At 63.2% G+C, this 25,981-nt stretch overlaps 1 protein-coding gene across 5 annotated transcripts in view; it reads left to right on the plus strand.

The window, feature by feature from the left end:
• Positions 1-642: 642 nt before the first annotated feature.
• The window catches only part of FGFR1 (fibroblast growth factor receptor 1), a 29,960-nt gene continuing 4,621 nt past the window's right edge, over positions 643-25,981 (plus strand). The window contains exons 1-9 of one of the 5 annotated variants that reach the window (XM_062015941.1): positions 643-850; positions 6,758-6,955; positions 15,761-16,024; positions 16,852-16,935; positions 17,337-17,512; positions 19,019-19,142; positions 19,793-19,983; positions 24,133-24,277; positions 25,287-25,489. In XM_062015941.1, coding sequence (XP_061871925.1) covers positions 6,865-6,955; positions 15,761-16,024; positions 16,852-16,935; positions 17,337-17,512; positions 19,019-19,142; positions 19,793-19,983; positions 24,133-24,277; positions 25,287-25,489 — 1,278 coding nt within the window. In that variant the 5' untranslated portion in view covers positions 643-850; positions 6,758-6,864. The remainder of the gene's footprint in view (positions 851-6,757; positions 6,956-15,760; positions 16,025-16,851; positions 16,936-17,336; positions 17,513-19,018; positions 19,143-19,792; positions 19,984-24,132; positions 24,278-25,286; positions 25,490-25,981) is intronic. The other 4 variants (XM_062015942.1, XM_062015943.1, XM_062015944.1 and 1 more) reach the window with 4 other exon arrangements.

Here is a 25,981-nt window from a genome sequence, read left to right on the forward strand (position 1 = left end):
CCCACCTTGGAGAGGAGGGAAGACGGGCTGGGTTCACTGGCTTGGCAATCCCCCACCTTGCCCTCTGCATGGGGATCCCAGCACGGTCCTGGCTGAGCCCAGGCAGGAGGCACACGTGCTGCCTGCACACCGACAGACGTTTTGGGGTGCTCTGTGTCAGAGCTGCCGCGTTCCTGCCCCAAACTTTGGTGAGAGGCTGCCCTGTGGAGGCAGCTGGGAAGGGCAGGGACTGCAGCCCGGATGGCTCAGGGCAGGATTTGCGTCTGGCGACCCTTTAAAACGCTGTTTACACAGAGTGGGTGCCCCGTGGGCTCGGCTCTGCGGAGGGGCTGGGGGGTCCCAGCTCTGCCCCCACCTCCCGCCTCTGGGCAGGGGGCACAGCGGGGTGCCGGCCGTCCTCCCAGCCCCCCGAGGCGACCACCCCTCATCCCGAGCCCACAACCGCCTGCCAAACCCCGCGGCCGCTCCCGGGACCGCGCCGTCGGGAGGGTGCGGGCAGCGCGGCTCCGGCGAGGCGAGGGGTTGGCCGGGCTCGGCGGCGACTACAAACCCCATCAGGCCGCTGAGGAGGAGGAGGAAGGTGGGAGGAAGGCGTGGGAGGAGCCGGGAGGAGGCGGCGGGGCGCTGCGGGAGCGGCTCAGTCCGGCGGCGGGCGCTCGGCGGGGACGCGGCGGCGCGGGCAGCGGTAACGGCAGCGCCTCCCGGAGCCCCCCCCGCCGCCACCTCGGGGCCGACCCCGCCATGGGGAGGCCGCTGTGAGCGCGGGGGCGGCGGGGCTGCGCCTCTCGCCCCGGCCGGGGCTTCTCCTCCATTGTTCCCGGGAGCGGCGGGCAGCGCGACGGGGGCTCCGGTGAGTATCGCCCCGAGCTGCCGACGGGGCGGGCCAGGGTCGGGACCGGCGCGGCGGCGGGAAGCGGGACCGAGGGGCTTCGCTTTGTGCTCCGCCGCCGCCAGACGCCCCCTTTCCCCCTCCTTTCCCCGCTCGCTCCGAGGGGAGCCCGTGGCGGGGCGGCTCGATGGCGGCTCCGGCTGGCGGGAGGAGCGCGCTGGGGTTCGGGGGCGCGGGGAGCTTGCAGCCCCCGGGGCCGTTCGGTGTGCGTGTGGCCGTGGGGTCCCGGTTCGCAGCCCCCCGGGGGCGGGGGGGGGTTCCCGCTTTGCAGCCGTTCCGCGGCGGGTTTGAAACGCGACGGCTCCGAGCGGCTCGTGGAGCCGGTTCCCTCGCAGCAGCCCCCGGGGCGAGCGGGACCCCGAGACCTGTCCCGGCTGCGGGGAAGCCCAGCCGAGGGGCCCCTCGCTCCCGGAACGTTCTAAGCGGGAGCCGCGCGGCTAGCAGAGCAAGACCCGAGGTGAAAAAGGAGCTGGCGTTGGTTTGCCTGAAGATTTGGGGTCCCGCGGGGCCGGGCTTGGAGCTTCCCTTTGTGTCGGGTGGGACGGGGCCCCCGAGCCCCCTGCAGCGGGCTCTTGGCAGCTCTCCGGGACTCGCCGGCGTCGGGGCGCGGGCAGCGTGGCGGGAGAGCTGCGCGGCCCTCGGTGCGCTTCGAGGCGCGGTGTGGCCATTGTGGGGGTCGTGGGGGGTTTTTGCTGTGGGGGCCGTGGGCTGGGGCCTCGTGTGAGGAAGGAGGAGAGGAGCGAGGAGCCCCGAAGCTGCCTCGCGGTTCCCGTCCCGGCGTGGGTCGCTGAGCCCATCCCCGCGGTGTCGCGGCTGCGGCAGCTCCTGCCCGTCAGTGTTTAAACCCGGGCAGAGCCCTTCACCCACCCACCGGCGCTGGTGGAACTGGGAGGCTGCTGCTCCGCCGGGTCCCAGCCAGAGAGCACGGAGGGTTTGCTGTGGCTGGAGGTGTGTGGGTGCAGAGGAGCTGGGGATGCTGCGGGACCCCTGCTCTGGCCAGCAGCCATTTCCCCCCCACAGGAGCATTTCCTCCCCTAATCTCCGGGGCTGTGGCATGCACGGTTGCCTCCTTCTTGTGTTGCTCACAGAGGATTAAAAGGAACGGTCTCTGCAGGGTGAGGGCAGGAGCAGCAGCGTGGCAGAGCCAGCCCAGCCCTGGGCTTTGCTGCCCACGGGGATCCTGCCGTGGGAGCGCTGGGAAGGAGCCCAGGTTGCTTTCAGGTGTGAAATGGGGCTCCTTGATTGTTTCTCTGCCAAAACAAAAGCACCATAAACTGAACTAAGAGCTATGTTGCCCCCCTCCAGCTGGTTTCCCCCTGATGCTCCAGCCCCCAAAGCACTGGCTGCTCCAAGGGGCCACTCGACTGGGGCTGGGTTGCAGATGCTCTTCCCATCCTGGCAATTTGGCTGCTCCCCCGTTGGGGACCTTCTGCTGCTGGGCACAAAGGCAAATGGCAACAGTTGGGGATGTGTCTGCTGGAGAAGTGTCTGTCCTTCCCCTCCCAGCAGCTTTCCTCAGAGGAGCTGAAGGTAGTGAAAACCCCATGCAGCTGGGTAAGGGGGCTCTGGCTCTCCCAGGGCTGTGCTTGTGTCCCAATATCCTGATACTGGAGCAGTCCCCTCCTGGAGCAGCTCAGTGGAGGCTTTTGGATACAATGGATACCCTACAGCTCTGAAAATCAAGCCCCTGGGTGGGAATCCAACCATTTGAGGATGCTTCTAAACCCAAACTGGTTTTAGAGACATGTGGCTGAGGCTGCCCCTTTCCCCATCCCTCCTGCCTCGTGTGCCAGGCTCCCTGGCTGCTGGGTGCTCGCAGTGGCTGAGGAGCCCCTGGCCAGGGCTGTCCCTGGGAGGTGTGAGGCTGGGCACAGGCTGCAGCACTGGCTGTGAAGGGTTAACGTGGTGTGTGCTGCACAGTTGGGTATTTATTTTTCCAAGCATGTGTCTGCTTTAGGCATTACAGTTTTCCCCTGCAGTTACATTTGCAGTTGTTTGCTCTTTATTTCAGCAAATACTTGGTTCCTGCCCCGAGCTGTGGGCAGGGAGCTTGGGCCAGGGAAACCTTTTGCTCCCTGTCACCTGAAGGATTTTGCCTTTGGCTTCCCCTTCTCCCCCAAGGGCACCTGGAGGGCTGATTCTCTTGATCCTCAGGGGAAAAGCTGAGTCTCCTTTCTGTGTTTTGGAGCCAGAGGGCACCTCTGCCAGGAAAAGTGTCCCCTGGTAATAATCACCACCTCTGCACCCAGGGACGTGTGGCCCCGAGCTGGGTGCAGCCCCCACAACAGGCTCCTGAAGCTTTGCAGACCTGGGAGCTGAGCTCAGATTCTCCTCCCTGCTGCCTTTGGCCTTGCCCTGGTGTGTTTGTGGCTGCTGTGTTACATGCTGGGTGCTGGCACCGAGGCACCCTGGCCTCTGGGACCCTCTGACGTGGTGGATGCTGCCCAAGCCAGCTCTGCTCTGATGGGGAGGTGGTGGCTGTGTGAGCAGAGGCCAGGCTGGTGCAAACCAGAGTCCCCAGCCTCCCTGAGCCAGCCAGCAGCACCTACCTCCCCATCACATCCAGCAGCAGGAGCTCACAGAGCCTGTCCTGGGGACCCAGTGGGATGGCACTGCATGGCATGAAGCCCCAGACTCAGCCTGAGCTCTGACCCCTGGATGCCTCAGTTGGGCAACTTTCTCCAGCCGCTGCCTTTGACACCTTGGATGCATTCCCAGGGCTGAGCTGTGGGACTGGAAGGGGCTTCCCTGCTACACTCAGCTCAGAAACTCTCAGCACAGGCTGCTGCCAGAGTGTGGAAGGTCCCGTCCTGTGCCACGTCCATGAGACAGCTCAGCCCAGTGACTCCCAGGCGTGGGAGAGGCCCAAGTGTGACTCTCAGAGACCTGAGGACAACAGGGAGATGAGACAGCTTGCTGCTCCCCCTGAAGGCAGCATCTTCCCCCAGGCTGTGTGCCCAGGGCAGCACCTGCAGGTGGGCTCAGGGGTGTCCTGTGGCTGCTCCGAAATAGCTCCGTGGGTGTGATGGCCGGTGGTAATTGCAGCCTGGCAGGCAGGGCTCTGAGGGACAGCTCTCCCTGGCTCCTCTCTCGCTGCTGCCATTTTTAGTTGCTTGAATCCACCCCGGAGCAGTAAATTGCAGAGTGCCTGGGGAGCAGGGACGGTGCCTGGGGAGCAGGGACGGTGCCCAGGGAGCAGGGACGGTGCCCAGGGAGCCAGACTCACCCTGCCCGAGTGCCCTGAGCGGGTGCTTTCCTCTTGGGGTCTCTGTAAAGCTGCACAGACACGGGGAAGGGCTCATGCTGCTGTTTGCACAGCTGGGAGTGCTCCTCTCTTCCTCAGCTCCTTCCTCAGCGGGTACAGAGGAGCTGGGGGGTGCAGGGGCAGCTGCCACAGGGCTCCCTTTTGCCTTGGGAAGGGGGTAAAGGTCTGCCCCTGCTCCTTCCCTTCAGCATCCGTTCCTCTCTGAGCCCTGGGTGTCCTCAGGAGCTGCTGAGCCCGTGCAGGGGGAGCTGGCAGGGTGCTGGTTTGCCCCCTGTGTGCAGGATGCGGCCGTCCCACAGCCCTCCCTGCAGAGCTGGGGCTGATGCCACCTCCCTGTCTGTCTGAGGGAGCAGAGCATCAGTCTTGTGTTCTCTCTGGATCTTGGCAGGCATCCCTCCCTCCCTCCCTCCCTCCCTCCCAGTGACTCTCCCAGGCACGGGGCAGCTCCTCTCTGCCGAGTGATCCCTACGCCATGGAAATATGCTGCTGTCGAGCCCCTGAATCAGCTGGAAGGCGCCTGCTCCGAGGTGTATCTGGAGAAGGGCTTTGCTGTGTGTGGAGCCAGCACTGACTCATTTGTCAGGAACTGCCTCTTCTGGAAGCATTGCACTCCCCTCCCTCCCTCCATCCCTCCCTCCCTCCCCTCAGCACGGGCTGCTCCGGAGGCCCCCGCAGACGCTCCGCATTAGGGCATGTTCCGGGGAGCATGTGCTGTCCATAAACAAAACCCCTTGGAGACACAGAACAATTTCCACAGATACCAAAACCTTCTCTGCTCTTGTCTTTTTTTTCCCCCTTTGTTTTTTTTTCTTTCCATGAAGAATTCCACCTCCCTCTTCCAAACCCTGGTACCAATAACTGCTGTCAAGCACGCTGCTGGCGCTTGGAGATAACTCCGGGCTCGGCTGGGTCCTGCTTTGCCCTGCCCCACTCCTTGTGTCGATGTTTTAGGTGCCAAATGCCGCTGTGCCCAGCCAGGGAAGTTGGAGGGAGAAGGCAGTAAGGGGTCTGGGCAGCACTGGTGTGAAACGGGAGCGCTTTGGGGCTGGTGCCTGCTCAGCCCATCCCTGGGGAAGAGCCCGATGCTTTGGGCCGGGGCAGTGATGGGCTTCACTCCGTCACTGGAGCAGGAGAGGTGGTGTGTGGTGCGTGGGGAGGATGAGCAGTGGCTGGTTACTCACTGCAGTTACTCACTGGCGTGAGCAGCGTGTGCTGTAGCAGCGTCTAACGGCGAGGGAAGCGACGGGCCGGGGAGGGCTCAGCGCGGGGCTCGGGGAGGCTGAGCCGGCCGGGCTGGGAGCAGGGTGAGCTCGGGAGCCTCAGCGGGGGCTGGGGGACACGGAGGGCTGGGGGACACAGAGGGCTGGCTGCAGCCCTGGGAGCTGCTCTGGCCTCTGCTGTTGGGGATGGCATCATCCCGCTCACGCCCCAGTCCTTGAGCTGCTCGCGGAGCATCTGCCGCCGGCCATCGGTCGCTGGCTGGACCCACACGGCCGTGCCGGGCTTGTGCAATCAGCTGGGCAGAGACCTCGCTGTGGAGCTCTTCAGCAAAGCCCAGAGGGACGATTAAGGCTGGCCAGTGTCAGGACCTGCATCCCTCCTGCCATGCTGCAGATGTGTGGCGGGGGCGGGCTGTGGGGGTTTGCTCACGGCTGGGCTCAGGCTCCGGGGTCCCCTCCAAGGTGTTTTGGCAGAGCCCCACACTCCCAGCCTGGCAGGGAGGAGGGACAGGGACACAACCTTGGGGCACCCTGAGCCGGGATGGAGCTCTGCTGGGTCCTCCCTCCCCGTGCCAAAGCCCAGCTGTGATACCTCCCCAGGCTGAGCGGTCCCTGGCAGGGACGGGAGGAGCTGCAGCACTGCCTGTGGAAGCTGGGGGATTTCTCCCCCAATGGCCACTCTGAAAACAGCTGTTGGTGCAGAGAGATGTGCTCAAAGAGATGTGCTGCACGTGGGAGCGAGGCCCCGGCGCTGGCTAACCCCTTCAGCTCCGGGAGGCCTGTCCCTGGCAGCCGGCTCTGTGCCTGCCCTGTGGGGGATGGAAGGGGCTGGGGTTTGCAGCAGGGTTTGCTTTGCCAGGGTTGCACCGTGACCCAGGTGTTGGGTTTTGGTCTGGGGGCAGTTTTGGTGGGATTTCCCCCAGTGAAGCCGTGGGTGAGCAGGAGCAGAGCACGATGCTGCTCATCCTGGGGGTCCTGGGCTGTGTCCCGGGGCCTTTGGGGCAGAAGATGCTGATCAGTCCCTATAGGGTGGGTGTTGGAGGATGGGGCCAGTGTTTGTTGTGTGGGGGCCAGTGCCAGGACAAGGGCTGATGGGCACGAGCTGGAACACAAAAAGTTCACTTAAATCCAAGGAGCAAGTCCTTTGGTGCTGAGGGGAGGGAGCCCTGGCCCAGGCTGCCCAGGGAGGCTGTGGAGGCTCCTCAGGAGGTTCCCAAACCCTCCTGGACACGTTCCTGAGCCAGGGGAAGCTGCTGGAGCAGGGGCTGGGGCTGGGTGAGCTCTGCAGGACCCTTCCAAGCCCCATTATGTGTGGGTCCTGTGGTGGTGGGGTGTGGGGATGCATCTCCCCCTTGCCCTGACTCTTTCTTTCCTCCTCCACAGCTCGGAGGGGCTGACAGCCCTGCGGAGACCCCCCCGGGGCCAGCCCGGGGCCCCCATGGAGTGGTTGTTGCAGAGCCCAGTTGCCAGGCAGTAGCTGCAGCAGTGGGATGTTTACCTGGAGGTGCCTCATCCTTTGGGCTGTGCTGGTCACAGCCACGCTCTCCATTGCCAGGCCGGCTCCCACCCTGCCCGACCAAGGTAAGAGCAGCCAAGCGCCGCGTCGTGCCGGGAGCACCCGGCTCCCTCGTCCTTGGTGTCTCTCTTTTGGCCATGGCATAGCTGGGCTGCCTTGCAGAGGAGGCAGAGAGGCTGGTGGGAGCTCCAGAGTGGCTACCTGGGAGCTGGTTGGTGCCAGTGGGGACACGTTGTCTGCTGAGAGCAACCCCTGTGTGTGCAGCAAGCGCGTGTGTGGCTCTGGCATCGCCTGTGGGCGTTCCAAACGTGGAAGGAAACTGTGGCAAGACCCAATGGTGGTGGTTTGGAGAAGGGTACAAAGCCCTGGGGGCTGTGTCCTCGTCAGGGGGGTCGTTGTGTGTCATGGCACTTGCTTCCTGAGAGGTGTGTGGAGCCTCCTGCCACCCCTGCTTGGCCCTGGAGTGGTCCCAGGCTTGGTGGACGAGGTTTTGGGTGTAGGGGGCTGGTGCAGGCTTTGCCAGCTGGGATGAACGTATCCTGGGATGCTTCAGCCTTGCTCCCAGGGTGCTCTAGCGTTGTCCCCAGCTGGGGAATGCCCCTGGGGCTGGCTCAGCTGGTTCCTGCAGCCTGGATCCCTGCACACAAGGCATCCCATTGCTTTTCCCCACGAGGGCTTGTGGTTCGTGGTGGGTTTTGCCCTTGCTGCAGCCCAGTGGCACCTCAGGATGGGCTGAGTGAGTCCCCTGGCCCTGGGGATGTCTGTCCCCAGCAGAAGGCACCAGTCCAGCATTTCAAAGCCTTGTCCTTCCCCTCGGTGAGGTGGAGAATAAGCAGAGCAGGCGGCGCGGGGCTCCTGACGTGTGCTGCCGTTTGGTTCTAATTACCCAAGAATGTCTGGGCTGTGGGGTACTGCTGTTCTTTTATAAGCCTTGCTCCCCTTTCCCTCTCCCTCCCCTGGCTCAGGGCTTGGGATGGGGCAGGAGCTGGCACGGTGAGCACAGTGTGCTGGAGAGAGGTACAGCCCCATCCCACCAGCTGGCCGTGGTCCCTGGGGGGCTGTGGGGGCTGGGGAGGAGGCTGAGCAGAGCATTGTCCATCTCAGAGGGTTTTTTCCATGGCATGCTGACTCCCCCCCACTGTAAATAACGAGTCTGACAGAGGTAAACATGTTTTTCTCGGGAATTTGCTCTTCCTGGAAGAGGTTTGCTGGTGTTGTTTGGGGAAAGGATGGCTCTTGTGCTGCTGGGAGAGAGGTGCTGACAGCCCCAGCCCCAGCCACGGCACTGGGAAAGCTGTCAGGGCGTTCAGGGCCAGGGCTGGTTTGAGGAAAGGTCAGTTTTGGGGTGCTTAAGGAGCCCTGCAGCACCCAGAGGGTCTGGGAAGCAGCGTCAGGCTGTGGAGGAGGAGGAGGAGAGGTTGGAGAGGAGGGAGCTGGTTCCTTGCCAGCCTCATGCCAGGGCTAACAATAACCTCTGGAAACGTTTCCCGACATGGTTCTCACCAGGGCAGCCCAATTAGTGCCACAGCAGGAGCCCAGCTGGGGCAGAGTCCGGCCCTTGGCTCCGGGAATGGCTGGTGGGAACAAAATGTTCCCTGTGGGATGGGAAGAGCCGAGTCCTGGGCCAGGACCCGCAGCCGCCGGCCACCGAGGGCTCTGGATCCGGCCCCGGGGGGGTTGGGGTCCCATGGGGAGGGTTTGGGTCCCATGGGGGGGGTTGGGGTCCCATGGGGGTGTTGGGGTCCCAGGAAGGGGTTTGGAGTCCCATGGGCAGGGAGTTGGGGTCCCATGGAGGGGGTTTGAGATCCTGGGGGGGGGGTTGCAGTCCCAGGAGGGGTTTTGGGGTCCCATGGGGAGGGTTTAGGGTCCCAGGAGGGGGTTTTGGTCCCCAGAGGGGGCTGTGCATGCAGGCTCAGCTCTCTCTGCCCTTGCCCTGCATTGCTCAGCAGCGTGGCTGGGGCAGCGGGGCCGTGCTGGGATCCCCTCGGCTGCAGAGGCAGCAGCTTTCTCACCCCCCCCCCCCCCCGGACTTTGTTCTGTCTGTTGATGGGGTTTCAGTTTACTGCGGGTTCGGAGGCAGCAAAGCTCCCTCCTCGGGGAGGGGTAAGTCCCCAGCCTCCTGCACACCAGGCTCTGCACACCCGGGCTCTGCAGGCGCTGACCTCGTGGCGTGGGGAGGGGGACTGGGGCTGGGGCTGGGGCTGGGGCTGGGGCTGGGGTTGAGGTTGGGGTTGGGGTTGAGGTTGAGCTCAGCCTTTGTCAGCTCCCCTCGCTGGTAAAAAAAACCCCACCCCACGCCTGCAGCAGATGAAATATTAACGGGCTCTTCCCGCAGTTTGCAGCCACCGAAATTTGGAGGTGGTAAAAAAACCCCCAACTCCCTGGTTAAAAACCCCCTAGTTAAAGGGAAAAGCCAAGAAATTTCCATGAGCAGCCTCCGTGGCCCTTCCCTCGCTCACAAAGCCCGGCTTTGTCTGCAGGTTAAATAGAAACCTGCAGAAAATTGCCGAGGGGATTTCTTTCCCCCCCTTCCCCTCTCTCCCGGTTCTGCTTTGTCCGGCTGCTCTCGAGGCATTTCCATCGCTCAGCCCCCCGGGGCTGTCCTGGGGCGTTTTGGGGTGCAGCAGATGCTTGCCCAGGGGTGTTTGTTCCCTCTGGAGCAGGGGGGAGTTTGGCAGAGGAGCTGAGCACCGTTGGGGCAGGATGTTGCCCCATTTCGCAGTGCCTGGCTCTGCCCAGCTGGCCACAGGCTTAACCTCCCCCCACCAACCCCCCCCCGGCCCCATCTGCCTCCCACCCCCCACCCCCGGGGCTTTGTTGTCCCGGCTCACCCCGGGGGTCTCCCAGGAGCCAACCCCCCAGGGCTGGACACGTGCTGTGTGAGCTGCTGCTGCCTCCTCTCCCTTCCCCAAAGCTGGCTCAGCGCTGGCAGCGGAGCACATGGACTCGGGGGGCTGCAGGCTGCCCCCAGCCCCAGCAGCGAAGGTGGTGGGGGCTGTGGGGCACAGCAGCAGCCTCAGGATCCCCGGAGGCAGCACAGGGAGGGTGTCTGGCTGGTCCCAGGGTGGATGTGTGTCCCCCCTCCATCATTTCCCACCTCTCCAGCCCCAACTTTTTGCAGCACTCGCTGCCCCCCACCCTCCTTGCCCCATGGGATGGGGTTTGGAGCAGCCCCCTCCTCGCTGGAGCCCTCTGAGCAGCTTGGAGATCCCCTGAAGCCACTTTTGCTGTTGATGGCAGCGGCTCAGGCTCATTACCAGAGCTTGGGGGGGACAGACAGACACCCCCACCCACAGCTCCCGGCCCTCAGCCCCCCCAGAGCCCCAGGGCCGTGTCCTCTGGGGCATCCCGCTGCCGGCCATCCCCTCCCAGCCTGTTGAGCAGCCATTGTTCCCCCACCTCCCGCCTTTCCACTCGGATGCTGTCACTCTGGCCCTTAATTGAGGAGGAGAAAAAGAGAAATATGAGTCTTTGGGAGTCTGCAGAGCTGCCCCACGGCGAGGGGGGTGCTGAGCCCCCTCCCCAGCCTCCATCCTGGGGCTGCTCAGGAGAGGTGTGGGGAGAGGAATGTGACCTCTGCCCGCCCCGGCAGTGACACAGGACCCTGGCAAAGCCCGTGGTTATTGCAGAAAGCCATCAGGATGTCTGAGGAGGGGAGTGTTTGCTTGTGCCCCTCGGGATGGGCAAAGCCCCCCCCTATTGCTCCCAGCCTGGGGGGGCTGATGGGCAAGTGTCTGTGCCCTGAGCTATTGGCCTCGGGGGGTGTCCCGAGGGGGGGGGGAAAGGGGTGGATTTATCCTGACAGCTTTGCAAATTACCAACAGGCTGGTTAATTAAGTGCTGCTTCATTTGCCTGGGGGCTGGGGAGTGCCTGGAGCAGGACAGAAATCCCCCTCTCCCTGTGGGAGGGAGCAGCCAGGGACCAGAGGGTGGGGAGAAGCTTGTTCTGGGGGTCTTGAGCACCCCCCAGGAAGAAACAGTGATACCCTGAGCCCCTGACACGGCCCTCTGGCATCTCCCTGCTGCAGCCTTTCTGCAGGGAAGGGGCGTTGGGGGTGTGTGGGGTGCAGGGATGCTGCTGTGGGTGCTGCTACAGGGTGCAGAGATGCTGCTGTGGGTGCTACTGCAGGGTGCAGAGATGCTGCTGTGGGTGCTGCTGTGGGGTGCAGGGATGCTGCTGCAGGATGCTGCTGTGGGGTGCAGAGATGCTGCTGTGGGGTGCAGGGATGCTGCTGTGGGTGCTGCTGTGGATGCTGCTGTGGGGTGCAGGGATGCTGCTGTGGATGCTGCTGCGGGCATCCCCCGGCACAGCCCGGGCTGGAGGGCGAAGGAGGGCAGTGGGGGGAGGAGGATTTTAAATAAGAAAGGAGCCAACCCCGCCTCGGTCCCGGTAAGCGCTTCCTGCCGGGATTAGCTGGGGGCTGCCGGGCATGTGTGTGCTTTTTCTTCAGGAAATACCTTCGGAAAGCCCCGCTGGGGTCTCCAGGGCAACCGGCAGCCGCAGCCCCGCGCCCCCCGCCCGCCCCCCGCCCGCATTGTCCCCGCGACGCTTTGTTGGCCGCTTTATTGCCATCGGCACAGCCCACGCCGGGGGGCTGCTGGCCCGGCTCCTCTGCTGCTGGGGGGAGCCGGGAGGTGAAGGGCAGCCCCTCTGCCCTCCCCAGGGCTGTCCCCACCCCAGGCGCTGGGTGACACTCTCCATCTGGCTCCCTGAGCTCAGCTCCGCTTCCCATTCCATTTCAAAGGTGGGATAAAGCCGTAAAACCACGTCAGGCTGAGCTGGTTGTTGCAGCATCCATCCAACTTCAGGCTCCTTGGGAAGGTGATCTGCACCAGGCTCTGCCTTGTGGCATCCAGACTGAAAAGCAGAGGTTAAAAAGGGACCAGCAGATGGTTTAGAGAGGAATTCCCCCCAGCCTCAGGGCTGGCCCAGCACCCACCAGCCTTTGTGTGATGCTGGAGCCTCGTGGTGCAGGGCTGGGGCAGGTGAGAGCCCAGGGAGGGTTGCCAAGTGTTTGTCTGGCTGATTAAACTTTTGCTAAGGTGGGCTGTTGGGGGGCTGCCCATGCCCCAGGGAGCTGCCCCCTGGGCCTGGGGCTCTGCACAGGGGCTGCACCTGGGGCCTGGGTTTAGGTTACAGCAAAACAGAACCTGAGAGAGACACGTTTCAAATGGATGGAGTCCAGTGATCAAACAGGCTCACCCTAGCTGACATAGGTGGGGGATACACTGGGACCGTGGCTCATGCTGCTGGCAGCACCCAGGTGGGAGGCAGAGACAGGGGTCCCCCATACACCCTCTGCCATGCCCAGAATCCCAGCACGATGGGGGCTGGAAGGGCCCTGCAGAGCTCACCCAGCCCCTGCTCAAGCAGCTTCCCCTGGCTCAGGGGGCACAGGAACGTGTCCAGCTGGGGTTGGAAGGAGAAGGAGCTTCCACACCCTCCCTGGGCAGCCTGGGCCAGGGCTCCCTCACCTCAGCACCAAAGGAGTTGCTCCTTCTGTGCCAGGGGCACTGCCTGTGTGCCAGCCTGTGCCCACTGCCCCTTGTCCTGGCACTGGCCAGCACACACCAAACACTGGCCCCAGCCTCCTGCCACCCACCCTGCAGGGCAGTGAGAGGCCAGGACACACTCATTAGGTTGTGAATAGGTTGTGAATCTGTTCCCACTGTGCTGTTGGGTTACCAGAGGGCAGGATCCTGCCTTGCCCTCTGCCTTTCCCAATCCTGTCCATCACCCTGTGGGCTGGGGGAGGGGGCTGCTGCCTGTGAGGAAGGAGCCCATGGCAGTGGGCACAGGGTGCCTGGTGACCTGCCCCGTGCTGTGCCCATGGGAAGGACCCGCCTGAGCCTCACCAATCCTCTGTGTTGCACTGGGGTACCTCAAAGACTTCTCTGCCTCCAAATCCCTCCTTTACCTCCTCCCCAGTCTGAGGGGTGTTTGCAGGGCGTGGGGCTGGCAGGAGCTGCTCCTGCTGCACCAGCACGGGCAGGGTTTCCCACAGACCCTTCCCGAGGTGGTTCCTAGGGCAGGCTCAGGGAGCACAGGATCCCTACGAGCTCTTGGAGCAGAGTCTGGCCAGAACTGCCCCTGCTCTGGCCCAGCATTGGGTCAGTCACAGCATGCTGGGACCCTGTGGCTCGTGGGATGGAGCTGGGGCTGTGGCTCCTCTCACCTGCAGGTGACAGGGACACCAGGGAATATCTGGGGGGGTCCTGGGCAGCTCCAGGCACCTTGTGCAGGTGACTGTGATAAGGAGTGAGCTTGTCAGTGCAGAGCTGGGCCTGGGGAGTGGAAGGAGCGAGATAAGGGCCGATACGGCTGCGGCTCCACGTGTCGCCTTGGTTTGGGCTCTCGGGGCTGGTTATCGCTCGCTGACCTTGTGTGTGAGGAGGGAGTCGGGAGGACGCTGTGGAACCGTCCCACGGGGGTCACACCGATGGGGACAGCGCCTCTGCCTCCTGTGTGGTGGGAGATGCCTGTGACTAATCACTTGAAACACAAATGAGAGCTCCCAGAAGCGCCCGTCCTGCCAGACTGAGAGAGGAAAGCAAACGGCACTGCCAAAGCAAGAGCCTTCCCCCACCACCTCAGGGACTCCCAGCAGCCTTCATCATCCGTGTGAAAACGCTTTGGAACCTCTTACTGACAGCTCTGCAGCACTGGCTTTGGCTTTCCAGCAGCTGAGGAGGGGAGCTCTTCATTCCACCAGCACACTGTTTGCCTTCAAGCGCTGAGCAAAAGTGAAAGGAGAAGCTCTGGAGCTGCTCGTGGATGGTTTTGCCCATCATGAAGCTTCCCATGGGCGTGAGAAAAAGTGACCAGACAGTGAAGTGCAGATCACAAGGTGGTAAATGAGAGTTTCTGAAGGGCTGAGCCTTCATCCTTGGCAGTATGGAACGGCTGGTGGGTCCTGGGAGGACGGTGCCTTGCTGCCAGCCCCCTGCTCAGCTCAGGGGGGTGTTTGACCAGGAGGGTTTGGCACAGAGAAGGGGGAAAGAAGAAGCTGCCCTTGGGAAGAGGCTGCAGGAGGTGAGGGGGTGCTGAGGGGATGGCTGGCAGTGCTGCAGTGACACAGCCCCTCCCTGTGCTGGAGGCTGTTGTCAGGAGCTGCTTGTTTTGCAAATTGCCTCGCTCCTGGATGGAAGCCACGTGGGTCCCAGGGGAGAGCTGTGGCTTTGCTCTTGCCCCTGTGGTTGGAGCCCCTGCCAGGCACCTTGGTCCTTGAGAGAGGAGCAGCCCTCAAGCCACAGATTGCTGAAGTTGGGATGTTTCCAGACCATTGCTGGGGAGTGTGATGGGATTTTCCAGCCCCACTCTGGATCACTGTGGTGCAGAGAAGTTGTACTGTGGAGACCTTCAGCTGTGCCCCAGTGGCACCGTTGCCTTGGAGCTGTCCGACCAGCAGCCTGGAGGTGCAGTGGAAATGTTGTGTGTCCTTCCAGGACGCAGCCAAGCAGCTCTGTCCCTGAGAGTGGGATCCACAGCAGCACCAAGTGCCTCTTGGTGCTGCTTTTCCCCAGCACTCAGGACCTGAGGCCGTGCTGGGCTGATGCTCACGCTGCAGGGAACCTTCAGCCTTTCCTCAAGCTTGAAGAGGTGGTTTCAAACCCATCTGCACCGAGCCCAGGGCTGGGAAAGCCTCGGAGACAAGCCCAGGAGAGAGCAGCTCCCGGAGCAGCGGCGATGGAGAGAAAGGAGCTTTGTGCTGCCCACACAACTGCGGCCTCGGGGAGCAGCTGCAGCTCTCCCTGCGCACAGGCACCTGTTTGGCTGCAGCTCCCCTGTGTGACCTTTCCCTGCCGCAGCCCCTCGCTGTCCTGCTGCTGTCCTGCCACGGCTCCCTCAGCCTCCCCCAGCCCTCCTGCCCCTGCTCTAACCGGGGCGAGCCGTGGGCTCCCTGCGCCGCTTCGCCGCCTGCCCGCTCGTGGTGCTGGGGATCCACAGAGCCAGAGGGGTTTGGGATGCTCCCGGGAGAGGGCAAATCCCATCCAAACAGCTGGCGCTGCCTGGGCTGTCTCAAATTGCCTGTCTCTTCCCCATCTCCAAGCCCCAGCCCTGCAGCACGCTCCTCCTGGGCTGAGCAGGGCTGGGAGTGAGAGCTCAAAGGGTGTCAGAGTGCTTTTGAGCTCCCTGGCCAGTGCTTGGTGCTGCTTGGGGTGCCCTCAGCCTCTGCCTCTGCCCCTGCTCCGCTCTGCAGCCATGCTGGGAGCACCCCAGCAGCATCCCAGCAGCATCCCAGCAATATCCCAGCAATATCCCAGCAGCATCCCAGCAGCATCCCAGCAGTATCCCAGCAGCATCCCAGCAGTATCCCAGCAGCATCCCAGCAGCATCCCAGCAGCACCCAGCAGTATCCCAGCAGTATGCCAGCAGCATCCCAGCAGTATCCCAGCAATATCCCAGCAGCATCCCAGCAGCATCGCAGCAGCATCCCAGCAGTATCCCAGCAGCATCCCAGCAGCATCCCAGCAGTATCCCAGCAGCACCCAGCAGCATCCCAGCAGTACCCCAGCAGTATCCCAGCAGTATCCCAGCAGCACCCAGCAGCACCCAGCAGCATCCCAGCAGCACCCAGCAGCATCCCAGCAGCATCCCAGCAGTACCCCAGCAGTATCCCAGCAGTATCCCAGCAGCACCCAGCAGCATCCCAGCAGTACCCCAGCAGTACCCCAGCAGTATCCCAGCAGCACCCAGCAGTATCCCAGCAGCACCCCAGCAGCACCCAGCAGCATCCCAGCAGCCTCCAGCAGCCTCCAGCAGCGCATGTTGCCTCATTAACACGGAGCTGGTTTCCTTTGGTCTCTATTTCTTTTCTCTTTTGTTTTCTCCTCCCCCTCCTTCCTTTCTCTTCTCCTAACTCCTCCAGTTCTGCCCAAAGCCAAAATCGAAGTGGAGTCCTACTCGGCCCACCCCGGTGACCTCCTGCAGCTGCGCTGCCGGCTCAGGGATGACGTCCAGAGCATCAACTGGGTGCGTGACGGCGTCCAACTGGCCGAGAACAACCGGACGCGCATCACCGGGGAGGAGGTAGAGGTCAGGGACGCGGTGCCCGAGGACTCGGGGCTCTATGCCTGCATGACCAACAGCCCCTCGGGGAGCGACACCACCTACTTCTCCGTGAACGTCTCAGGTTCGTAGCGGCCCCGGGGCCGGGCTGCGGAGCCCAGGAGCAGCTGGAGCTGGCGCAGGGTTGTGTGGAGAGCTGGGGGCGGAGGCTGAGCTTTGGGGGTACCCAGAGGTCTGGGTGCAGCGTGGTGGGTGATGTCCAGGTGCAGGGGCAGGTTGTTGCTTGTTTGTGTTGGTGTGGGGCTGGGGGGCTGCCCACAGCACTGGGCACACGCTGGGCACCAGCCCAGGGCCACGTTGGTGTTGTGGAGCATGAGGCTGGAGAAGGAAGAGTCACAGGATCATTGAATTGGTTGTTAAAGCCCCTGAAGCTGCTGCAGTGCCAGCCCTGCCCTCACCCTGCCCAGCCCAGCACTGATCCACAGCCTCAGCACCTCAGCTCCAGGGCTTTGGGATGCCTCCAGGGCTGGGCACTGCCCCTGGGCAGCCTCTACCGGTGTCTAACAACCCTCTCAGGGGAAAAGTTCTTCCTCAGCTCCAATCTCAACCTCTCCTGCTGTAGTTTGAGGCTCTTTCCTCTTGTCCTGTCGCTCGGGAGGTGTGTGCAGAGACTGGGGCTGTTTGTGTGCCCAGAGGGGTTGTTGGCACCAAGGGCACAGGGAGCTGTGCATGGACACACGGCGTGGAGCTCTGACACCACCTCAGGGTAGGGCAGATGGCTCCACCATGTCCCTGGGCTGGGAGCAGCAGGCACTGCTGGGCACACACAGCCGTCCCCCGGGACCCCCACAGCTCCCAGCGGGCGTCAGCACTGCCACAGAGCCCAGCACCAGCCCTCTGTGCTCCCTGCTCGGGCTGAGGTGTTCAGTGGGGCCGTCTCTTCTCTCACAGATGCGCTCCCCTCCGCAGAGGATGATGATGATGAAGATGATTCCTCCTCGGAGGAGAAGGAGGCAGATAACACGAAGCCAAACCGTACGTGTGAGAGGGGTTTGCCTCTGGTGCTGCCTTTTTGGGGAGGGGCAAGGGGAAGCTGCCACACTCTCAAGCATCTCCCAAAGATGGAGAAAGGCAAGGGAGGGTGGGCAGGAGCTGCTGCTCCAGCCCAGGGCACCTGGTAGTGGCGAGGGCTTGGTGCAGGGAGCAGATCTGGGTGCACCCAGGTGAAGCAGCGTGGTCAGAGCAAGGGGAGGTGCTGGCACCAGCATTCACCTCACAAAGAAAGGGCCCTGCAGGGCTGCTGTGACTCCTCAGCCCTGCCCTGGGCATCCTCAAGGTTCAACCAAGAGCAAAGCTCCCTGTGCCTGGAGCCCTGATGGGTTTGGCTGGTGAGTCTGGCCCGGTGCTGGTGCTGAGCCCCCTGCTCTGCTCCCCAGAGGCCATTGCTCCCTACTGGACATACCCTGAGAAGATGGAGAAGAAGCTCCACGCCGTCCCCGCAGCCAAAACGGTGAAGTTCAAGTGTCCCTCGAGCGGGACCCCAAACCCCACCCTGCGCTGGCTCAAGAACGGCAAAGAGTTCAAACCCGACCACCGCATCGGCGGCTACAAGGTACCGGGGCTGGGGGCCTGGGCAGGACCCCAGGGAGGCGGTGGGAGGGGTCCCAGGTCCAGGGGAGACAGGGCAGGACCCCAGGGAGGGGATGGGGAGGGGTCCCAGGTCCAGGGGGGACGGGTTGCAGGGCAGGACCCCAGGGAGGTGATGAGGAGGGGTCCCAGGTCCAAAGGGGTGCAGGGCAGGACCCCAGGGAAGCGATGGGGAGGAGTCCCAGGTTCAGGGGGGACAGGGCAGGACCCCAAGGAGGTGGTGGGGAGGCAGATAGCTCAGGGCTCACTCTGGGTGCAGGCTGGCACACCTCAAGGAGCCATCCCTGGGGCAACGTGGGGAGGAAGAGGATGGGGAGGGGGTTCTGCAGCTGAAGAGGCACCGAGCCCCCTGCCCAGCAGGGGCAGATGGGCCCCTCTGACATTCCTGGTGCAAAAGAGCCCCACGGCAGTGACCTGCTTCTGGGTCATGTTTGCAGCAGCTCAGGCTCAGGGGGAGGGGGTGGTGGGCAAGCCAGGCTGCCTGTGCCTAATCCCCACGCTGAGGAGCGGGGGGCTTGGCGTCCCCGGCAGGCTGTGGGGGCTGCTGGGGCTGGCTAGTGGCCTGGGGGCTGCCTAGTGGCCTGGGGGCTGGCTAGTGGCCTGGGGGCTGCCTGGCTCCTCTGTAGCCCAGCAGTGGTCAGCAGATGCTGCATTTGGGGGCCACATTCAGTCCCTGCACTGGGCTTCTTCCCCAGCACCCACAGTGGGTCCAGGCTGCAGGTTCCCCCCAGGCAGGATGAGACCTTGACTCTGCCCTTCTCACAGCTCTGGTCCTGCAGTGGGGCTGCTGCTGCTTCAGAATTGTCCTGGGGGTGGGACCAGCTTGCCAGGACCCCCCAGCCTCGTCCCTCCCCAAATGAGAGGGTGAACCATGCTTCCTCAGCTCCCAAGGCCACTGTCACAGTGTCACAGGATGGTGGGTGTTGGAAGGGACCCCCAGAGCTCATCCAGCCCAACTCCCCTGGACATTTGGGGAGTGCTGAGAGCCCAGCTGAGCCATCTCTGGTTGGCAGCAACCTCAGTGTCCCAGGTGGAGGATGTGAAATGCCCATGGAGCCCTCTCCCTGCTGGGACTGGCTGTGGGGAGCAACATGAGCCCGAGCCCCAGCCCAGAGGAAGGGGCTCTTCCTCAGGGAACAGTTGGGGTCCCTGTGAGCTGGGAGGTCCCTGTTGGCTGAGGGGGTCCCTGTGAGCTGAGGGTAGTCCCTGTGAGCTGGGGGAGTCCCTATGAGCAAGAAGGGTCCCATCCCACTCACAGCCTCCCTGCATCTGCTCCTCGGTGCAGTTGGCTCCGTGCAAGGGCTGTCCTGGGACAGCTGGGAGCAATTACAGTCCCTCTGGAGGAAAGGGGAAAGGTGACCCCAAAGGGTGATGTGTGTCCTGCCTGTACCTGAGCCAGCTCTGATGGGAAGGAGGGCTCATGTGCTCCAGCCCCCTCAAAACACCTGTGTGAGCATCCCCCTGCCCCCAGGTCCGTTACGCGACCTGGAGCATCATCATGGACTCGGTGGTGCCGTCCGACAAGGGCAACTACACGTGTATCGTGGAGAACAAGTACGGGAGCATCAACCACACCTACCAGCTGGATGTCGTGGGTGAGGAGCTGTGGGGGCTGTGGGAGGTGGCAGCGGGTCCCCATCCACCCCAGTGCCCCCCAGCAGAAGCGGGTGCTGCTCCCTAGGGAGATGGGGAGGGGGCCCATGTTCCCCCCCAGCCCTTCTAAGGGTTGTTGGGTTTTTTTTGTTTAACCCTGGTGCAAATAATTTCATAGACCAGACAGGAACTTTTTCCCTAATCTCCTTATTAGCCATAATTCCCAGCTGGGAAGGCTGGCCTGAGCAGTTCCACATGTGGAGCTGCTCTAAATGCCACTAAATGAACCATTAAAAATGTGATTTAATTTGATTACACTGAGCAAACTGAAGGGAACAGGCAGCGAGGTGGACAAAGGGGTTTGTTAATGCTGACTCACCACAGTGGCAGCCGCTTTGTTAATGGCCCTGGCCCTCCTTAGGTTTGTTTGACCCCTGACCCACTCCCCCCAAATAGCTCCCCACCGTCCCCCTCCCCACATTGGGAGTTCACCTGGCCTCATCCCCAGCCCTTGCTGGCTGCCCTCACCCTGGGCAAGGGGATGCCATGAGAGCCTCAGTCCCTGTGCAGGGGGGGAGCTGGAAGGGTGCTTGCCCTGGGCTAGTGGCCGAGCCCCGTTGTAAGGTGCCTGGTCTCTCCCTGGGTGCTGCAGAGAGGTCCCCACACCGGCCCATCCTGCAGGCAGGGCTGCCTGCCAACAAGACTGTAGCCCTGGGGAGCAACGTGGAGTTTGTGTGCAAGGTCTACAGTGACCCCCAGCCCCACATCCAGTGGCTGAAGCACATCGAGGTGAACGGCAGCAAGATCGGCCCCGACAACCTGCCCTACGTGCAGATCCTGAAGGTAAAGCCGGGGCTGGCGTGTCCCACGGGGCACTGGCCGCCGTGTGGGCTGGTGGCCACGCTGTGGGTGGGTGAGAGGAGCCACCTGAGGCTCAGGAGCACTGGCTGGTGGTCCCAGAGCTGTCACCAGCCTGCCTGGCTTTGCACTGGGGGGTGAGAGATGGGCAGGGAGGGCTGCCCAGCTCTTCAGCCACACGCAGCAGTGCTTCTACTTTGAAGCCCTAAAGGCACATGCTGTGGGGCTGGGTGAGCTAGCCCAGGGCTGGATGAGGTAGCCCAGGGCTGGGTGAGGTAGCCCAGGGCTGGGTGGGCTAGCCCAGGACTGGGTGAGATAGCTCAAGGCTGGATGAGGTAGCCCAGGGCTGGGTGAGGTAGCCCAAGGCTGGGTGGGCTAGCCCAGGGCTGGGTGGGCTAGCTCAAGGCTGGATGAGGTAGCCCAAGGCTGGGTGAGGTAGCCCAAGGCTGAGTGAGGTAGCCCAGGACTGGGTGAGGTAGCTCAGGGCTGGATGAGGTAGCCCAGGGCTGGATGAGGTAGCCCAGGACTGGGTGAGGTAGCCCAGGGCTGGATGAGGTAGCCCAGGGCTGGATGAGGTAGCTCAGGGCTGGATGAGGTAGCCCAGGGCTGGATGAGGTAGCCCAGGGCTGGGTGAGCTAGCCCAAGGCTGGATGAGGTAGCTCAGGGCTGGATGAGGTAGCCCAGGGCTGGGTGAGCTAGCCCAAGGCTGGATGAGGTAGCCCAGGGCTGGATGTGGTAGCCCAGGGCTGGGTGAGCTAGCCCAGGCCACGTTGCTGGAGGTGGGGGCTGAGTTTGAGCCCCGCTCCATCCCAGCCAGAGCAGCTCCCTCCGTGCCGGTGTTGCTGCGACATGACCCCCTCCCCAGGCACGCAGCCGCATCCCCGCCCGCCCCAGCCTCCCCTGAGCCCCTCAGCGCCATCCCCATCCCTCCCAGCCCGCAGCAGGTCCCGGTGGGAGCAGCCCCCTGTCGGCAGAGCCGCTGTCGGGTGCCGCCGCTGCCCGGTGCGTGGCCGTGACTGCGTGTTGTTGGTCTGTTCCAGCACTCGGGGATTAATAGCTCTGACGCGGAGGTGCTGACCCTGTATAATGTGACAGAGGCGGAGAGCGGGGAGTATGTTTGTAAGGTTTCCAATTATATTGGCGAGGCCAACCAGTCTGCGTGGCTCACGGTCACCAGACCCCTGGCACAAGGTAACGGGAAGGACGCCCGGCGGGGTGTTTCCCGGGAGCGTCGCTCCCCGGCGGTGCAGAACGAAACTCTGGGCTCTCTGGTTTCTGCTGTTTCTGGTGTGACAAAGCCATGGAAAAATCCTCAGCAGGGCCGGCTGCTCTGTGTGTGCTTCCGTGTGTGCTCCCGTGTGTGCTCCTGTGTGCCCCCGTGTGTGCTCCCGTGTGTGCTCCTGTGTGTGCTCCCGTGTGCTCCTGTGTGTGCTCCCGTGTGTGCTCCTGTGTGTGCTCCTGTGTGTGCTCCCGTGTGTGCTCCCGTGTGTGCTCCTGTGTGTGCTCCCGTGTGTGCTCCTGTGTGTGCTCCTGTGTGTGCTCCCGTGTGTGCTCCCGTGTGCTCCCGTGTGTGCTCCCGTGTGTGCTCCTGTGTGTGCTCCCGTGTGCTCCCGTGTGTGCTCCCGTGTGTGCTCCTGTGTGTGCTCCCGTGTGCTCCTGTGTGTGCTCCCGTGTGTGCTCCTGTGTGTGCTCCTGTGTGTGCTCCCGTGTGTGCTCCCGTGTGTGCTCCTCTGTGTGCTCCTGTGTGTGCTCCCGTGTGTGCTCCTGTGTGCCCCCGTGTGTGCTCCCGTGTGTGCTCCTCTGTGTGCTCCTGTGTGTGCTCCCGTGTGTGCTCCCGTGTGTGCTCCTCTGTGTGCTCCTCTGTGTGCTCCTGTGTGTGCTCCCGTGTGTGCTCCTGTGTGTGCTCCCGTGTGCTCCTGTGTGTGCTCCCGTGTGTGCTCCTGTGTGTGCTCCCGTGTGTGCTCCTCTGTGTGCTCCTGTGTGTGCTCCCGTGTGTGCTCCTGTGTGTGCTCCCGTGTGTGCTCCTCTGTGTGCTCCTGTGTGTGCTCCCGTGTGTGCTCCTGTGTGTGCTCCCGTGTGCTCCTGTGTGTGCTCCTGTGTGTGCTCCCGTGTGTGCTCCCGTGTGTGCTCCTCTGTGTGCTCCTGTGTGTGCTCCCGTGTGTGCTCCTGTGTGCCCCCGTGTGTGCTCCCGTGTGTGCTCCTCTGTGTGCTCCTGTGTGTGCTCCTGTGTGTGCTCCCGTGTGTGCTCCTGTGTGTGCTCCCGTGTGCTCCTGTGTGTGCTCCCGTGTGTGCTCCTGTGTGTGCTCCCGTGTGCTCCCGTGTGTGCTCCCGTGTGTGCTCCTGTGTGTGCTCCCGTGTGCTCCTGTGTGTGCTCCCGTGTGTGCTCCTGTGTGTGCTCCTGTGTGTGCTCCCGTGTGTGCTCCCGTGTGTGCTCCTCTGTGTGCTCCTGTGTGTGCTCCCGTGTGTGCTCCTGTGTGTGCTCCCGTGTGTGCTCCTGTGTGTGCTCCTGTGTGTGCCCCCGTGTGTGCTCCCGTGTGTGCTCCTCTGTGTGCTCCTGTGTGTGCTCCCGTGTGTGCTCCCGTGTGTGCTCCTCTGTGTGCTCCTCTGTGTGCTCCTGTGTGTGCTCCCGTGTGTGCTCCTGTGTGTGCTCCCGTGTGCTCCTGTGTGTGCTCCTGTGTGTGCTCCCGTGTGCTCCTGTGTGTGCTCCCGTGTGTGCTCCTGTGTGTGCTCCCGTGTGCTCCTGTGTGTGCTCCTGTGTGTGCTCCTGTGTGTGCTCCCGTGTGTGCTCCCGTGTGTGCTTCCGTGTGTGCTCCCGTGTGCTCCTGTGTGCTCCCGTGTGTGCTCCCGTGTGTGCTCCCGTGTGCTCCTGTGTGCTCCCGTGTGTGCTCCTGTGTGTGCTCCCGTGTGTGCTCCCGTGTGCTCCCGTGTGCTCCTGTGTGCTCCTGTGTGCTCCTGTGTGTGTGTCCCGACCGCGCTCCCCGTGTGCTTCCCACCCCCCGCCACGCACACACCGCGGCTGCGCTGGTGGAGACGGGCACTGCCATGGTGCCAGCCCTCAGCTTCGTGGAGTCGGGGAATGCTGGGGGCTGGAAGGGCCCTGCAGAGCTCCCCCAGCCCCAGCCCCTGCTCCAGCAGCTTCCCCTCGCTCAGGGGCACAGGGACGTGTCCAGGTGGGGTTGGAAGGAGAAGGAGCCTCCACAGCCTCCCTGGGCAGCCTGGGCCAGGGCTCCCTCACCTCAGCACCAAAGGACTTGCTCCTGGTGTTTAAGTGGAACTGTTTGTGTTCCAGCTGATGCCCATCAGCCCTTGTTCTGGCACTGGAGAATACAGAACAAAGTGTCACCCTGTTCCCCTGACACTCACTCTTTCGGTGCTTATCAGCATTGCTGAGGTGCCCCTGAGCTCAGGCTTCTCCAGGCTGAGCATCCCCAGGTCCTGCAGCCTTTCCTCCTCACACACATGTTGCAGCCCCTCAGCATCTTGGTGTCCCTGCCCTGGCCTCTCTGCAGCAGCTCCCTGTCTCTCTGCAGCTGGGGAGCCCAGCACTGGCCACAGGACTCCAGCTGAGCCTCCCCAGGACAGGAGCAGAACCTCCCTGTCCCTGTTGCCCCCACTCTCCTTACACCACTGGCCTCCTTGCCCACGAGGGCACGTCGCTGCCCACGTTCATTCACCATCAGCCCCTCCCCAGTCCCGGTGCTGCGTCCCCGTCCGTGCTGCCCTCCCGTGTCTGTCCTCGTGCCTCCCCTCCCCGTGCCCATGTCCTCGTGCCTCCCCTCCCCGTGTCTGTCCTCGTGCCTCCCCTCCCCGTGCCCATGTCCTCGTGCCTCCCCTCCCCGTGCCCGTGCAGCCGGCTCTGCCTGAGCGTCATTTCTCCATGCAGCCCACTGCCAGCATGTTCCCATGGGCAGCACACTCCGTTTGGTGAAGGGTTTGTTTACCCAGCGTCTCCGTAGGTCGCTCGGGATGAGTGGTCATCCTGAGGGGTCTCTTTAGCAGGTCTGCAGCGGTCTCTGTCTGCTCCCCCGGGCTCTGGCGGATGAGCCTGGGCTCTCCCTCCTCTCTGGCCTCTTTCCCACAAGGTCTCATGTCGTTTGCTTCTCCGTTTGTCTCTGCTTCCATCTTCCCTTGCAGACGGCTGGCGTTAACACCACAGACAAGGAGATGGAAGTGCTTCACTTAAGGAATGTGTCCTTTGAGGATGCTGGGGAGTATACATGTTTGGCGGGTAATTCTATTGGGATCTCCCATCACTCTGCATGGTTGACAGTTCTCGAAGGTATATACTCCTCTTCCTCTCCTTCCTCCCTCCTTTCCAATGTATGCATCAGGGTCCGGGAGAGAGCTCTTCCCAGCCCCCATCCCCCTGGCTGCGTGCATCCCCCCCAAACTGGCGTGTGCCCCTTCAATCTGGGGGCTGCCCCTTGCTCTCTCCCTGGCCCAGGCGATGCATACCCGGGTGACCTGAACCCCGTGCTCAGTGGCACCGGGGCACGGCCGGCGCTGCCCACCGGCGCTTTGGGGGTGCCGGGGAGCTGGCCTTGCCCCGTGCCAGGGCTGTGTGCTGCTTCTGCTGGCCCTGTCCTCGCTGATGCTGCTCCTCAGGCATCAGCACTGCATGGTCCAAAGCCTGATAACACCACATGGGGAAAGTTTTTGGGGTGCCGTGTGGTTGGTGCTTCCTGGACAAAAACTTTGCCCGTTATCAGCCGCTGCTTTGGCAGCCGGGTGCGCTCGGAGGTGGCACAGAAAGCTTTCCACTCTTACAGCTCTCCTTGAAGCTCTGTTCTTTGTTGTTTTTGGGGGGGGGGTCAGCTTGAAGGCGGCTGCCAGGGGGTGCGATGGCAGCTCCCACCTGGTCAGATCCCCCACGGTTTGTGGCTGCCCTTGGACGGTGCCACGTGGCTGCAGCCGCTCTGAGCCCTTGGTGGCACCGACACCTCCTCTGCCAGCCCCCAGCAGCCACCAAAGCAGGGGCTGCCCCAGGGCACGGGGGGGCCGGGACCCTCCTCGTCGCCAGCCTGGGGGTCCCGCGGCAAATCGCTGCTGCTTGAGGCGCTTCTGGCTGCTCTGCGCTGAGCTCTGCCCACGGCCCAGGCACCGCTGGACGGGCTCCCCCGCGCCACCAGCCCCCTCCATGCCACTGATCCCCCCCATCCCACACACACCTTCACCCACGTCCCTGCAGACGCACGGGGAGGACTCGGGGGGGATCCCCCCAGCAGCACCCCACTCCTCAGCCCCAGGCTGGGCTGGAGAGTGCTAACAGCCTCTTCACACTGACCCAGCTATTGAAGACACCCCAGCCATGATGACGTCCCCCATTTACCTGGAGATCATCATTTACTGCACCGGGGCCTTCCTCATCTCCTGCATGGTGGTGACCGTCATCATCTACAAGATGAAGAGCACGACCAAGAAGACAGACTTCAACAGCCAGCTGGCCGTGCACAAGCTGGCCAAGAGCATCCCCCTGCGCAGACAGGTAACAGAAAGTAGAGAGGGGGTTTGTTTGCACCTACTGCCCCTCCTGCCCTTCCCTGGGGGGGTCTGGGTGAGGATGAGTGGGGGGAGACCCAGGAGCATCTCACCCTGCTGCACCCGCTCCGGGCTCGTGGCGTAGGGGCTGTCTGTGGGCTGAGCCCCACGCTGTCAGCACAGCCCAGCCCCGCTCGTCCCCCACGCTGTGGGGCTCAGCAGGACCAGAAGGATCTGCAGCAGTTTAATGTTCGAGCTGAAGAGCGAGTGTGACAGCCTGAGGAGACAGAGGCAGCCCCAGGCTCTGTGTTTTGTGGTATCAGCACAATGTAAATGAATTCATGAGGGTCACCAAGGGCAGAGTCCTGCAGCTGGGGAGGAACAAGCCCAGCACCAGCACAGGCTGGGGGTGAGCTGCTGGAGAGCAGCTCCAGGAGAGAAACCTGGCAGTGCTGGTGCAAATAAACCTGAGCTGGAGAAGAGAAGGCTGAGGGGAGACCTTATA

This window comes from Colius striatus, chromosome 27 (genome assembly GCF_028858725.1).
Source record: "Colius striatus isolate bColStr4 chromosome 27, bColStr4.1.hap1, whole genome shotgun sequence".
Lineage (NCBI taxonomy): Eukaryota > Metazoa > Chordata > Aves > Coliiformes > Coliidae > Colius > Colius striatus.